This window comes from Pteropus vampyrus, unplaced genomic scaffold (genome assembly GCF_000151845.1).
Source record: "Pteropus vampyrus isolate Shadow unplaced genomic scaffold, Pvam_2.0 Scaffold194, whole genome shotgun sequence".
In the NCBI taxonomy this organism is placed as follows: domain Eukaryota; kingdom Metazoa; phylum Chordata; class Mammalia; order Chiroptera; family Pteropodidae; genus Pteropus; species Pteropus vampyrus.
Genome location: NW_011888975.1, coordinates 669,682 through 684,720, shown reverse-complemented (window position 1 = coordinate 684,720; position 15,039 = coordinate 669,682). Strand labels below are relative to the sequence as shown.

General features: G+C 35.0%; 1 protein-coding gene across 4 annotated transcripts in view; it reads left to right on the top strand.

The window, feature by feature from the left end:
- The window catches only part of SUCO (SUN domain containing ossification factor), a 46,202-nt gene that overhangs the window by 3,607 nt on the left and 27,556 nt on the right, over nt 1-15,039 (top strand). The window contains exons 3-13 of one of the 4 annotated variants that reach the window (XM_023537560.1): nt 1,941-2,092; nt 3,472-3,609; nt 3,837-3,987; nt 4,990-5,113; nt 5,836-5,960; nt 7,004-7,071; nt 10,194-10,301; nt 11,822-11,927; nt 13,812-13,832; nt 14,036-14,091; nt 14,564-14,655. In XM_023537560.1, the coding sequence (XP_023393328.1) occupies nt 1,941-2,092; nt 3,472-3,609; nt 3,837-3,987; nt 4,990-5,113; nt 5,836-5,960; nt 7,004-7,071; nt 10,194-10,301; nt 11,822-11,927; nt 13,812-13,832; nt 14,036-14,091; nt 14,564-14,655 (1,141 nt within the window). Of the gene's footprint in view, nt 1-1,940; nt 2,093-3,471; nt 3,610-3,836; nt 3,988-4,989; nt 5,114-5,823; nt 5,961-7,003; nt 7,072-10,193; nt 10,302-11,821; nt 11,928-13,811; nt 13,833-14,035; nt 14,092-14,563; nt 14,656-15,039 lie in introns of all 4 variants that reach the window. The other 3 variants (XM_023537559.1, XM_011371700.2, XM_011371699.2) reach the window with 3 other exon arrangements.

The window sequence follows — 15,039 nt, the reverse complement described above, 5'->3', positions numbered from 1 at the left end:
TTTTGAGAAAGTGCAAAATTACTGATTTAATAATAGTTGAGACCATTTTCTTTGTAGTGAAAGTTTGGGTGTAAGTTCTCATTTCTTCTTAGGTTTTATTTTGGCTCACTATAATATATCTTGTTTCTTTAGGTTTTCAAATGTCAGGAGACTTTTTTCCTAACTTAAAACAGAAGAAAGTATTTATATGTAGAACACAGGATATTTTGATACCACTTAGTGTGAAATACAAATTAATAAATAATAGGTCAAAATATGTTTTTCCCTTTTTCTCTCATCTTATGTCCTGAATACTATTTTCCATTTTGTACACTAGGTTTAATGAAAGATAATAAAAACTAGACCAGAATGTAAGCTGACCGGAATGCTGAAGCATGTGGAAAGCATTTAATATTAGAAATGGCCGAAAGAGCTGGGAGATTTGAGCTGGAAGAAGGACTAAGGATAAACTACCTCAGATATTAACAAAAACAAATTTCAGCTCAGTACAAGGGAGAATTCTCTTTAAAATTCAGGCAGCTATTTTATGACTTAATTGGGCTATCTAAGGAGATATAGTGACTTTCATTTTGTTGAATTTTGGAGGACATTTGTCAAACTTTCGTGCTGAAGAGTAAGAGAAAAGTGATCTCCGTAGCCCTTCTAATTATATCACTATCCTGAATAGTCCTACTATTGTTCATTTTCTAGAATTTTCCATCATGATATACTCTTGCTCAAATATTTTGAAGTGTTCATTGCATCTTATAGACCATGCTATTCAGTATAGTGGCCACTAGCTACATGTGACTCTTGAGCACTGGAAATGTGGCCAGTCCAAATTGAGATTTGCTATAATTATGAAATATATGTCAGGTTTCGGAGACTTTGTAAAAGAAAATAAAAGCGTAAAACACCTCATTTTTTTTTTACATTGAATACATGTCGAAATGATAATACAGTATTTGATAATATTTCTCAAGGCCTCCACCAAAAATGCAAACTATTTGCATCCCTTTGTGCATTTTCCATTTCAGTGTAAGTAATTCCCCAATTGATCACTTTATATATTCTTCTGAGTCTCATGTCTGTGCTTGCTCAGCGCCTCCTCCTGAGTTCCGGTTCTTCCAGTCCACGGTCATCCGCAGTCTGTCTTTTCCTTGAACTGCGCATAAGGACCTCTCACTCGAGCCTCAGTTAGCAAGCTGTGTGCCAGGTCTTGTGCTGGACATTGGGAACGTGAAGATCAAGCGATGTAGTCCTTACTCATGACGTTTATAGTCAAGTTGGAGAGGAGGAGATGTAAATAAGGACAGTGACGTGTTATGGATGCTGTGATAAAAGTCTGCACCGGGAACAGTGGTGGCCCGGAGGAAGGGGAATGGCTGGGCCTGTTTAGGGTTGTTTGTGGGGGAGGACATGCTGATAGGGGTTTTTAAATATGACCGGGTGTTAGGAAGATTTCTGAGTGTGTTTTGGAGAGAAATGGCCCAGAGCACGCAGGGCTGAAGGAGCAGCAAGATTCATGTATTGCTTTGTAATGTTACTTGTCTGTGCCTTGTGTTGTTTCTATTAATACACATTATCTTCTGAACTACTCATGGGCAAGGACTGTGTGTTGTACTATTTTTTATATTTACGTAGGATTTCTGTATTGCTACTAGCATTAATTAATTACAGTAAGAGGGAAATATTTGTAGGTTCTGTTACAGAATAGGAAATAAGAAAGAAGAAAGACAAATTCATTTGTCCCAGTTCACGAAATGCCATGAAAAACATGTAGAGCTTGTATTTTAATCTGAAATATATTCCTCAGGGCGATAACGTTGGAAGAAAAGAAAATACTTTGTTAGTGAATGTACTTTATTTTGTCACTTGGAGACATATTCTTTATACAGTCCTGTTCAGCTAAAGAGGTAATTTACTAATCTCAACATTTAATGTACCTTTTTTCAAAACAGAATATGGAGTCAAAAAAGTTAAGTCCACCTATGCTTGAAACACTTTCTACAGTTGATCCACAAGATTCTTCCAGTGTAGCTGTGGGCAGTGAAAACATCGAAAATATTTCCAGCTCTTCTACCTCAGAAATCATTCCAATCCCAAAGCTTGAGTAAGTCTTTGCAAAGTAAAAAAAAAAAAAAAAAAAAAAAATTAATAATAATCTCATTAGATAATAATAGAAAGTTTTCTTTTATGGAATAAGGCATCTTGATACTCAGATTTAAAGTTAAGGCTATATAGCAGACCTAAGTAAGTTATAATGCCTGCATTTTGTGTTTTTATTATTTTTTAGTGTAATGATTTTACAATATAACGAGTATGTATTTGGCTGCTTAACTTAGTGATGTTGATTGGTTCCCAGCCATGAGGTTCCAGTTGTTTGAGAAACACAATGCTTATTTAAGTAATCTTCCTTATAATTATCAAAAAATTCAAATGTCAGATTATTCATTTTTATTAAGTATCATTGCAGCATTCCATTCATAGTTATGTCTTTGTGTGAATAGATACCTTTTCAAACTTGATAATAAATATTTAGAATATTTAGGCTTAGGGTTTTCTTAATTTAGAAAAAAGTTTTAAAAACTTATTATGTACTCTTAGTTCAAGCAATATTACAAAGAATAAAATAAAATTCTCTTAATACTACATTAAGCATTTTCTTTATCAATTGAGCTAATGCATATAAAACACATAGGACAATATCTGGCACATAGTATGTCAATTAATGTCATTATTATCATCATTACTATTTTTTTACCACAAGCACTTTTTAAACACCAGTCTCCTCAAGAATGTAAGGGCTGAGTTGAAGGAACTGCACACAGAATGTCTCAGTTACCATTTAGGAGTTTGTTCCAGTGAAGGACAAGAGAACAGGAGACGTGCTTAGTATTTAAAATCTTTAAATACTAAATACTTATTTCAGAAAGAATTTAAGGCTAGATACTATATATTTGAACAGTACTTTATTTTCCTGTTATATTTGACATGACCCTTTCATGAAATGGAAGTGATTTAAGGAAAAGTATTAGGATTATGTTTTTTAAATGAAATTCTAAAAGTGCCTTAAGAACTTTAGTGCAATGTTTTGAAATAATAGATGGTTTTTTGATGCTATAGGCAACAACTCCAACATTGGTAGAATACTATACTAAGAGTAAAGTACGGAATACTTTACTGCACTAGGAAATGAAACATTAGAGACACACTTAGAAGAAATAATTTAAAAATCTTATTTTTGTTGATACGACCAAATTTGGTAATTAGCTAATGAGAGTCTAAGGGCACTAACAGATCAAGAGTCAACAGTTGACTTTACATGATTTAAAATAAGTGAATTCTTGAAAACAGTCTGCAGAACTGTAAAGCATTCTTCTCTGGCTAAGATTATGTTTTGGAAATTACTGATACCATTTTTAACTTATGCTACATTATGTCAGTTAAATTACCAGCTTTTCTTTTTTGTTTGTTTGTTTCTATTCTTAGTGAAATAGAAAAATCTGGTACTATTCCTATAGCCACGCCACCTGAAACTGAGCAGTCTGAAACCGACTGTGATGTTGCTGAGGCTCTCCATGCAGACGCACCAGCCGACCAGCCTGCCTTTGTCAGCCCACATGAAAGGTGGGTGCGAGCAGGTGTATCGCCCTTCGCACATTCGAATTGGAATAACGGCAGTGTCGCGTTTGAATGACCTTTGGCGCGTGGACTTTAATTCCACTTTATGATTGAGAGAAAGCTGATCTCTTTGCTCCTTCCTTGGTTTATTTTGTATATGGTAATGATAATAATTAGATCGTATGAATTTGTTATTTAGCTAAAATTTGTTTCTGTCTTTTGGTTTCAAATAGCCTTGTTGGCCAACATATAGAAAACGTGTCATCTTCACATGGCAAAGGAAAGATAACAAAATCAGAATTTGAGTCAGAAGTTTCAGCAAGTGATCAGAGTGATGGTGATCCAAAATCTGCACTGAATGCTTCAGATAACTTGAAAAACGAGGTGGGTGTGTACCTTGCACTGTCTCCTACTTCACTGTGCAGTGCATTTTTGTTTTTAGCTAATCCGTAATCTGCTAACCATGTTTGCCATAAAACCGGTGGTCACGCGGTTAATGACGAATGTGGAACTGCAGTGAGCTGTGCTCCCTGTGTTGTTGCCAGTGTACAGTCCGTATGTAAAGTTGCTCTTGCTGTGAACTCCCCTCGGGTATATGCGGTTAAATGCTTTCTGCCACCATCACCTCTTTGATGTTGGACGCATAGTCCTTATTTAAGCATGTTCTTAGAGAGCTACGTAGAAGAAGCATTGATTATTAAATTTTAGTGTCTTCAGAATGTAAGTTCAACTAAATAGTACAAGGTTAAAGGTAGGCTCTTCAACCATAATTATTTCAAAGCGATACTTTATCTTTTGTTATTTGTATGCAAAATACAACTAAACCAGCTTATATTGAAGAGTGTGATCCAAACAGTAAAGACGGCTTCTCCCTGTATCACAGTTTTATTTTCCTTTCTCCTTCTGAGTTCTCCTTTGACTTCAGATAGGGGCCTGTACAGAATTTCCTGAAAAAATGTTGACAGAGAAGTTTCGGCCCCCTTCAGGTAAGAATTAAGGAAGTAAAAGAGATGAAGGCCATTTAACAGAAACAGAATACACGAAATCAGAGTATTGCAAAGACTACGTCCACGCTTGTTCCTTTTTAATTTACAACTTTGTTCTCCACCTTGTCTTTCACATGTTGTCATAACTAATTAAACTTTATTCTGAAGGCTTCAGTGATGCTTCTTATAAATATAGGAGCTCAGCATTTCATAGTCCAGCATCTTGAAGGAACAAATTTTCCCAATGAAACCAAATCAGACATATGTTACAGTTCAGTTGTCAAATACCACAGCCGTAAATAAAGTAGCCAACATTACAGAATGTCTTCTTTGGAACTCTTTAAGTTCCAAAGAGTAGCTCTGTAGTCTTTGAAAGTTGAAATCTGTTTCTTTCTTTCAGAGTTCTGATTACACGAAACCAGAAGAAATTGACGCTACACCTGTAACAAGTCCCAAAGACCCAGAGGATATACCGACGTTTGATGAGTGGAAGAAGAAAGTCATGGAAGTAGAAAAAGAAAAGAGTAAGAGAGTACACCGGGACCCTTCCTTTTTCCTTTTTCCTTTTTCCTTTTTGTGAAGGGACTGGTTTCAATATGTTTTTCTCTTTTTAGTTAGTAAAATAAAATGAAACTTTGAAAACTTTTTAAAGGTTAAACTTACCAGGATGCTGTTAATTACCCATATATAATTTACCTGTGTATAATTATATACAGTTTTAATCTAAACTAAATTTCATTTTTATAAATTATTAAATGAGGTTAAAATAAGATAAAGGCCAAGAGGAAAATCGGAAAGTTCTGAGTCATGAAGCTTTAAACTGTAAATACAGTTGGACTAAAGTATTAATACTTTCTTTTTGCTTTTGTAGGACAATTCTCAGAGTTAAGAATTCTTAATACTGGGGTTAGAGATCGAAGGATAGCATTTGTCTTTCATAGAATAAAATATGTATTTTTGTAAAAGTTTTGATTCTCATGGATAAGCTTCATTTCGTTAGTTAAATTACTTAGACATAAGTACTATGCATTTTTATAGCTGATCTGTTTATCGGGGATATTTTAAAGCTGTTGGGATAAAGCATTTTGAATTTCTTAATGGATTTTTAAAATACTTTCTGAAGTATTAAAACCTGTTCTTCGCTAGACAGCAGCCTATATATAGCTTTTGAGATTATTGTGTTGCTGGGGTATTTATTTTCGATCATAATCATCATATATATGTTTATAATAAGGTTTGTCTGCAGGTCAGTCAATGCATGCGTCTTCTAATGGAGCTCTTCATGCCACGAAAAAGGTCCAGAAAAATCGAAATAATTATGCCTCAGTAGAATGTGGGGCCAAAATTTTGGCAGCTAATCCAGAAGCCAAGGTACTTAAATAAAAGTTCTTCTCTACCTGTAGGAACCTTGTGACTTTATTAAATATAGGCATTGATTTTGTGGGAACTATATTTAACATGAGCTTTTTTCCTAATTCACTAATAAACGTAGGATTATGCTTTTAAAGACATTTTCTTGTATGAATTCTTAGTTGTATTGGTTGATATATTGCACCCCTTTTTTTTCTTTCAAAGATTTTATTTTTTAGAGCAATTTTAGGTTCATAGCAAATTGAGAAGGTACAGAGATTTCCCACATACCCCGTGCCCCTGCACATGCACGGCCTGCCACCGGAGATGTGTTTGCTATACTCGATGAACTTACAGTGACACATTATTGTCACGCCAAGTCCATAGTTCATATTAGAGTTGAATCCTACATTCTGTGGATTTGGGCAAAGGTGTAATGACATGTATCCAGCATTATGGTATCATACAGCGTATTTCATGGCCCTAAAAACCCTCTGTGCCCTGCCTGTTCATCCCTCCTTTCCCCCAGCTCCTGCCAACCACTCATCTTTTTACTCCCTAAATAGTTTGTTCTTTGTAATGTCATGTAGTTGAAATCATACAGTATGTAGCCTTTCAGATTGGCTTTTTTTTTCTTAGTAATATGCATTTAAGTTTCATCCGTGTCTTTTCATGGCTCTTTAGCTCATTTCTTTTTAGTGCTGAATAATATTCCAGTGTCTGTATGTTTATCATAGTTTATTTATCCATTTACCTCCTTAAGGGCATGCACCCTGATTTTAACTTTTTAAACCCATGTGAAATTTTAAAAAGGAAATAGCTAATAGAAAATTATTTTTCCTTTATGGTAACAGATGTTCAAGTGTTTTGTTGCAAGGCTAACAGTACTGTCTATAGCCATAACTGGTAAATTTTAGCCAAATGAGTGTTTTTTCCCAAATGAGTGCTTCAGAGTCTTTAGGTCTGTTTTTAAGATCTAAAAATATAGAAATTCTAGAAAACTTCAGAGTTGAAATAAATATTTTTACTTAAGTAATTTATTCCCTTCCCCCCTTTTAAAATAGAGCACATCTGCTATTCTTATAGAAAATATGGATCTTTATATGTTGAATCCTTGCAGCACTAAAATTTGGTAAGTAATATAAAATTTAACAAAGCACATTCTATTTTTGTACATACTATGTTAAACTTTTATGTTAAAGTTAGATTGGTATGATTACGTAGTCACTCAATAAAGTGTTCGTTTGATTGGTGCTGTACCGTACTTACCTTAGGTCCTGTGATACGAAATTGAAGACAAAATGCTTTTCCTTTTAAGGAGGTCAAACAGCCAACCAACCAAACAGTGATAGATCTAGTCAAACAATTATGATGTAGCGTAAAAAGTACTGTCGGAAGGGATTATGGAAACAGCAATGGTACGTAGCTGCAGGAGAGGATGAAAGAGGGCTTCTCGGAGGAGGTCGTTCCTGAGCGGAGTCTCGAAGGGTTCCTAGGAAGTAGCAGATGAGGGGAGGGGTATTCAGAAACTGTAGGAATAAAGGGGTGGTGCTAAAGGGAGCACATTTCTTCTGGGCACCTATAAGTAGTAGCAACCTGAAGAAGTCATTTTTTTCGTAACAAGAATAAAAGTACATTTAAAGTAATGGTGGGTGATGAGACAGGAGAGTTAGTTTAGCAATAACCAGGCCATCTAATGCCATATACACCCAGCTTAGAGTTTTTGGAAGTTTATCTTAAAGACCATGAAGGGTAGTGTTTATTTTAAGTAAATAAGTGACATTATTTCACTGGGATTTTAAGAAAGCTGTCCTCAAAAGATGGCCTATAGCAGAATGCAGTTGGAGCCAGTTAGGGACCTGTTGTCATAGCTCAGGTGAGACGTGAGGCTTTAACAAGGCATTTGACAGTTTGGGTACAGAGGAGAGGTGACTGAGTACCTGAGAGGTACTTAGAGCAGATAAAATTGACAGCTCTTGGTTACTCGTTGGATATGGAGAAAGGAGACGCATGTAGGGAATATTCTGGGATTTTGGCTTCACTGCTTGGAGCTATGATTCTGCCATAACTAAGAATATGGGCAAAGGAGCAGATTTAAGGGGGGAATAATGTGCGATGGACTAACAGTTTTATTGATCTACTTGATTTTACTGCTCCAGAGTAGCCGTTTACAAAAGGATTGAGGTGAATCACCACCACCTTATTGATTTACATGTATAATTATTATTATTTTAATTTAAGGAGCAACTTTAAACTCTATATAGGTAACGCTTATTCTTTTTCACTATTGGCCCTCACCCCTTTTGGTGTACAGAACATTTATGTTTCATTTGAAAATTCACACTAAAATATTTAAGGTTTTTAAGGAGCCATTTTAAAAACTTAGTTTTTCATTGTGCCATTTGGTCTGCAAATTGAATTTGAAGACATGATTGAGATCATAAAGTATTATTTTGGGGCGTTTGTTTTCATTTGTAAAGGTCCTAGTAGGGCTTTTGATTCTGCCGCTTTAACAGAGATCAAATAACTGGTTTAAGTAAGATAGACATTGAATTTTCTCCCAACAGAAAAGCCCAAGCTGGTAGGTGGCACAGGGGTGTCACACAGAACAGTTAAAGGCCCCACACACCTGTCATATTACTCTGCCTCCCCTAAGGTCTTTGTCCCTGCTTGCATTGCTGAGATGATTTATCTTCCACACCCTCATTCCTCTCTGTAAGGTGGCAGAAAGCAAATGGAGAGGTAACAGCTTTATTTTAAAAGCTTGACCTGGAAGTTGAGATCAACACTTCCGCTGACATCCCATTGCCGAGAACTAAATAACACGGCCAAAGACCGGGAAATGCAGTCTTTGATGGGTGGCCGTAGGCGCAGCTGCATCTTGGGGTGCTCTGCTACTAAAAGGCAGAAGGGAAGAATGGGAAGTAATGGATTAGTGTTTATATGCTATAAAAGGGAGATAATATCCTTTGCAGTTTGGTTACAAGACTTAAAGGGGGATTAAATCACCTAACGTGGTACCTGAACCAGAGTGAGCACTGAGCTGATGTGGTGGCTTTCTTCATGAGCTTTTCTCTGACACCTGGTTGTTTTTACTTAAGTCTCCTGGAACGCGATGCTATTCCAGAATTAAACACTGTATGTTAAGTTGGATGCTTCTGATTTATTTAACATTTAATTGTCAGTGTATAATCTCATTTGATATAATAATTAGTTTATTAAAGTCTTGATTAGGATACTAGATGTCATGAGTATTTCTTTTCCCAGTGCCATGCTGTACACAGTTTTAGTTTACACACATGGCACCATATTTTTAACTTTTTCTTAAGCAGCAATATTTTGTGGTATCTTTCCATGTCCATAAATATAAGTCTCTAGTATTACTTTTTAAAAACAACTTTATTGAGCCGTAACTGACGTACAATAAACTACACATAAAATAATCTGCAACATATCAAAGTGTACAATTTGTTAACTTTGACATCTATACATGAAGCCATCGCACAGTAAAGATAATGAACATATGCATCTCCCCAAAAGTTTTCTCCTGCCTCTTGGTAATTTATCCTTTCCATCCCCCCAGCACAATTCCAGCTCTGTTTTTTATCACTATAAGTTAGTTATGTGTTCTAGACTTTTATATAATGGAACATAGGGTTTCTCATGCCATTTAGTGGCTGTCTGGTATTTCTTTGGATGGGCAATGAAATCAGCCCTCTTTTGTTAATCAGTCGTCTGTGCTAATCATGTAGGTTGATTCCCCCCTCCTCCCCACACACGCTTAAAAACTGTGCTTTGGTATATTAAATGTATATACGAGGGCAGGCGTTTGGAGCCATGTGTCCTGAGGATAAATTTCTGAAAGTGTATTGCTACATCAAAGGGTATGTCACCTTTTGAAACAGTATACATTCTAAACTGTCTTCTAGACTAGACAGTTCATACTATCACTAGCTGTTCTTACTGAAGTCATTTATTCTCCAAGAATGATCTTTGTCATTAAAAATATATTTTTTAAAGTACGGGATAAAAAAACCAATGTCTTGTTTTATTTGTAGTCTCCTCACCCCACGATGTGCTTGGGAAATGCAGATGTTCCCTCATGGGTAGTTGAGGCTGCCAGTCCCCCATCCCTCCCTTTTTTAATGAGTCACTTTATGACATTTAGTTTATGCAGACTGTTAGTGTGGCGTTTGGTATGAACTGTCGCTTTGGTTGGTTTATCTAAATAATTACCTTGTGTTCTTTTCGAAGGTTTGTTATTGAACTTTGTGAACCAATCCAAGTAAAGCAGCTTGATATTGCAAATTACGAATTATTTTCTTCTACTCCTAAAGACTTTCTGGTTTCTATCAGTGACAGGTAAATTCTAAAGCCGATTTCTACTGAATTTTTGTTGGGTCTTCAGAATAAAATTTTTTAAATGGGTCACTTTTTAAGACTTTAATTATTTTATTTTTTTATTAATGTAGCAGTTCGTAGTACCATCGTAGTGTAGACTCTCGTTAAGCAGTTTAGTTTTGTCATTCCCTTCCAAGGTGAGGGAACAGACAAGGAGAAGTTAAGTGAGTTGCCCAGGTCACGTGACTTGTGAGTTGCGGAACCAAAATTCACATCTATATCTGCGTGACTTTAAAGTCCTTACTTTTCATTGTTAGGCTCTCTTATTTTCAGTCATTTCTTATAAAGGTTATTTAAAAACATACATGAGTACTTCATTTAATATCATGAGGTGTGTTTTTGTTAAGATATATTTTGAAACTTTGTTGTAGGTCTCTGTGATTATAAAAGAAATTCTAAACATACATTGTAAGGAATTTGGTAAAGAACCACAACCTATCAAGCAAAGATAGGTATTTTTTAACATTTTAGTATATTTCTTTCAGTCTTTTCTATGTATTTATTTACTAATCCTGCCGAAAGAGTCAGTTTTTACTGCTTACATCCCGAGAATATTCATTTGTCTTTTAAACATACTATTTTAAATGAGTACTTCATATTTTCTCCTTAACGGAGGAGTTGATTCATTCTATAAATACTTGTTGCGTGCCAACGATATGCCATGTAGGATGCTGTTGTTGATTTAACCATACTGCTATCGTGGACCACAGAGGGTTTTCCATGGTATTTCTTCCCCGATCCCACACCTTAGCATTGCATATAGAAATAAAGTTTTTGAAATAAATCCTCAAGACCTCAAAATCCTTTTTTCTTCCACTAACCTTGCTCAGATCACTTCTTTTTCTCTAAGCTGTAATTTTCTTGAATGTTACATGGCCATGTCGGCTCTGACAAGTGTGTGTATATTTTTTAATGTGATAAGAGAGCACTCATTGCTTTGAGGAATTCTTTAAATGCTGTGGTAAACAAAAATAATTTTAGATTTTTATATTAGATTTCCTTTTAAAGGAGGGACAACTGTGTAAGATCTGTGAAATTCAAATATGATTTCAAAGGGTTTTTCCTGTTTCCCTGCCCACCAGTACTTTGATTTATACTGTATATATATCATTGCACACTTGTCAGCGTGGGAAGAGTATTCCCTTCTTCCTCCAAAACAGTCTTGGCTACTTTCTGTTTTAAAAGTCAACAAGTGATCCTGGTGCCACTTTGTCGTCTTCTTGTCTTCCCTTCTATTTGATAAGGGTGTGATTTTTTTCAAGATACTCTGTCCCCGTAAAAAGGAACCCATCGGTTTTAGTTGGAAAATAAAATTTGTTTATTCCGCTCAGTATTTAACTCATATTTAAACTGTGTTAAGTCAGTATGTTCACCTGGAGAGGGGAAAAAAACATGCAGGAAATAATTTGAAGATGGATGGGACCTCTCGATATGTGTTGCATGGTTTTTTAAAAAGAATATTTGTGTTTTATATTTTTTAGATATCCTACAAGTAAGTGGATTAAGCTGGGTACTTTCCATGGTAGAGATGAGAGGAACGTGCAGAGTTTCCCTTTAGATGAACAGATGTATGCAAAATATGTGAAGGTAATGTTTGCACAGATGGGACTTGAGCTCTAAAATGAAACCCTACCTGTTATTCATACTTTATACCTCACCCCACCTGTTTAGAAATCAGAAAAATTAAGAGGAAGTTTTCTAAAGTATGATTTAATGAAATAATTTGTACTTGGATATATTATTTTCTGAGCAAATATGAATACATTCTTTCTTGTATAACTGGAAACCTAGGCCACTTTTTTGATATTCGTGGCTCTGATGAAATTCTAAATTATTTCTCATTTTTTTGAGAATTTATATAAAACCTCATCTTCATAGTATTATATTTCTCTCGATTTCAAAACCTAAACCATTGTTAGTCATTGAAGTCTTTAAAGCAGGTCTGATTCCTTATTAGAATCAGATTCATAAGTCATTTCAATTTTCATATCCAAATACTTGTTATTATAATAGATTTTGCCTTTTCTTCTGTGTCAAGTAAAATAGTCTGTGTCCAAATACCAAAGTCAAATAAGTCAGCGTTTTCATTCGGTCTTCCCGCTCCTTTGTCCAGCAGTAAGTCAAGCACGATTATCACTCTTGACTTGGATTTAGACAAAACAGGAATTTCCTCCTCCTCTCCTCCCCTCCTTTTTTCCCTTAAAACAATAGCCATACCTTCAAGTACTACTCTGTTAATAATACGATCTTTTGGAATGACAGCAGCTCTGATTCTCTCTTTTCTTTCTTAAATGTGAAAACTTATAGCTACCTACTTGTCTTCTGGGATTTACTGTCTGTGTCTTTTTCAGTGTGTGTGAAATTGGCTTCTATAAATGGGCAAACTTGCAGTACCCCTAGCTGTAGTGTAAACATGCTGAATTCTACTTTTAAAATAGTTGATATTCTCAGTTAATGACTCAACAGTGTTCAGAAAAATAGAGGTACATTTTCAGTTCCTTTTAAAATGAATAGTGAAAGAATTGTTTAATGGCCTTTTTATAGCACAGTCACAGTTTCTATACTGGGATGAGGAGAAACATGTTAAAAAATTTGACATGTGATAACAGTTTTATTTAATTTTACAGTTCAGACAATTCACATATTACAACATAGTTCCGAGAGTCCTCCTTTACACCATCTACTTTGTAAATACTGGAAGAACATTTTATTGGTGGCCTGAAAAAGTGCCAGAAAAAATTCCCTCCCTTGTCCCTTTAATGGTGGGCGACTATAGAGCATTTTGACGATTAGTTTTCTAAAAAGTCCTTTTTGGTAGAATTAAGTCTAAAAGCAAAAAAACATTTACTTCTGATTCTTATAGTATTAAATGTTATGTAAGTTTACCTGGGTTTGTCTTATCCCAAAAGAACTAAACCCAAATCTACTTAATTACTTTTTAGTAGCCTTTATTTTCAAAGTGGATTAATATGTATCTTTTAGTTTTCTAAGTTATACTTGAAATAACATAGCATATCAAAAATCCATGCTTTTCCTAAAACAACTTGTATATAATAATGTACAAGAATAAATATCATTTCATATTATGCTGGTCAATCCTTTGATCAGTATGTATGGATGTACATAGATCCATATATCTACATATGTATCAATACGTAGATTCAGATAGATATAGATGATACATAGCAATACTATTTAAAGTAATATAAGACACAGGTTGTTTCTAGAGACTGTTTATTACTTTTAGAAAGACCTTAAAGTTTATTTCATTAGACTTCTATTTGCAATGGTAAAAATTTAAATCATTGCTTCGATTTCTGTAGAGAATTAAGGGTACTACAATTTTATCCATCAACATACATTGCTTTCTATACTTTAATTATGCAAAATAATTTATAAATATTAAATGTTGCTTATGGGCATGTTATCCAGACTTTGGAACTGATTTTCTTTTCCTTTCTCTTGCTTCAGATGTTCATCAAATACATAAAGGTTAGCACCCTTCTCTTTTGCAACATCGGATAACAGGGCTCGGCATATTACTGCATGGCAAAAAAGCAGACTTTACAAGTACTGATTTTGGGGGAAACGAGGACTTTATTTTTAGAAATGTCATAATAAAGATCAGAGTGTCTTGTTAGATAATCTTGCACGCATGGTGCCGGCTTCCCGTCTCATGTGCTTTCCTTCCGTAGGTGGAGCTGGTGTCCCACTTCGGATCAGAGCACTTTTGTCCATTAAGCCTTATAAGGTAATCCCGACAAAACGCATTTAACCGAGTGGCTTTTAAAAAAAGGCGATGCAAGAAATAATTTTCTCTTATATGACGTTCATACTGTAGAAATATAAACTGTTAAGCCTTTATTGCCCTTGCATACATTTTAGAAAAATGTCAAAATTCTCTCTCTAAAGTAAAAATAGCCATCATTTTATGTGTTTGGTTTCGTTTGCTTGGTATTTTGCTGTCACGATAATATATGGAAACATTTTAGACTGATATCAAAACTTGGTCATTGTATTTTTAAATGCCTGAGATAGATTAATTTTACATTCGAATGGAAACTAGTGGGTGATCGCAATGTAAGGAGCGTCGTCATTTTGGAGTCTTAAAAGCTAATGGCCCTCAAAACATGACCAAAGTTAATGATTTTGTTATTCGTTCTGAAGAGAAGAGCCTTAACAACACTTTTATTTTGAAATCTGAATGAAATTGTTGTTCGTAGGGTGTTTGGTACTAGCATGGTAGAAGAATATGAAGAGATCGCTGATTCCCAGTATCAGTCAGAACGTCAGGAACTCTTTGATGAGGACTATGGTAAGCGACTTTAAAACAGGTGACTTTATATATGTATTTTGCTTAATAGTAACGGGTAAATATAGGCCACTTTAAAAAATTGACGTGATGGTTGTCTTTAGATTTTAGTTTTCTTGGTTTTTAATCCTAATAACTATTTTTTTCTTAAAGCTGTCTTCTAAAGTGCTTTTCTACTTTGTATATTGAGTTGTTTTGCAAGCTTGTCAGTCATTTATTTGTAAGTGAAACTCCCTTCAATAACATCAGTGCTATAAATCTGATTATGTCCTGTGCCAGTCCCCAGAACCTGTGAAACTCATAAGATAACTGAAATAGAATTGAGCGTTAACTCCTTCGATTTGCTTTGAACCTAAGGGCGAGCGCATTGAGCCTTGAGCCTTTGAG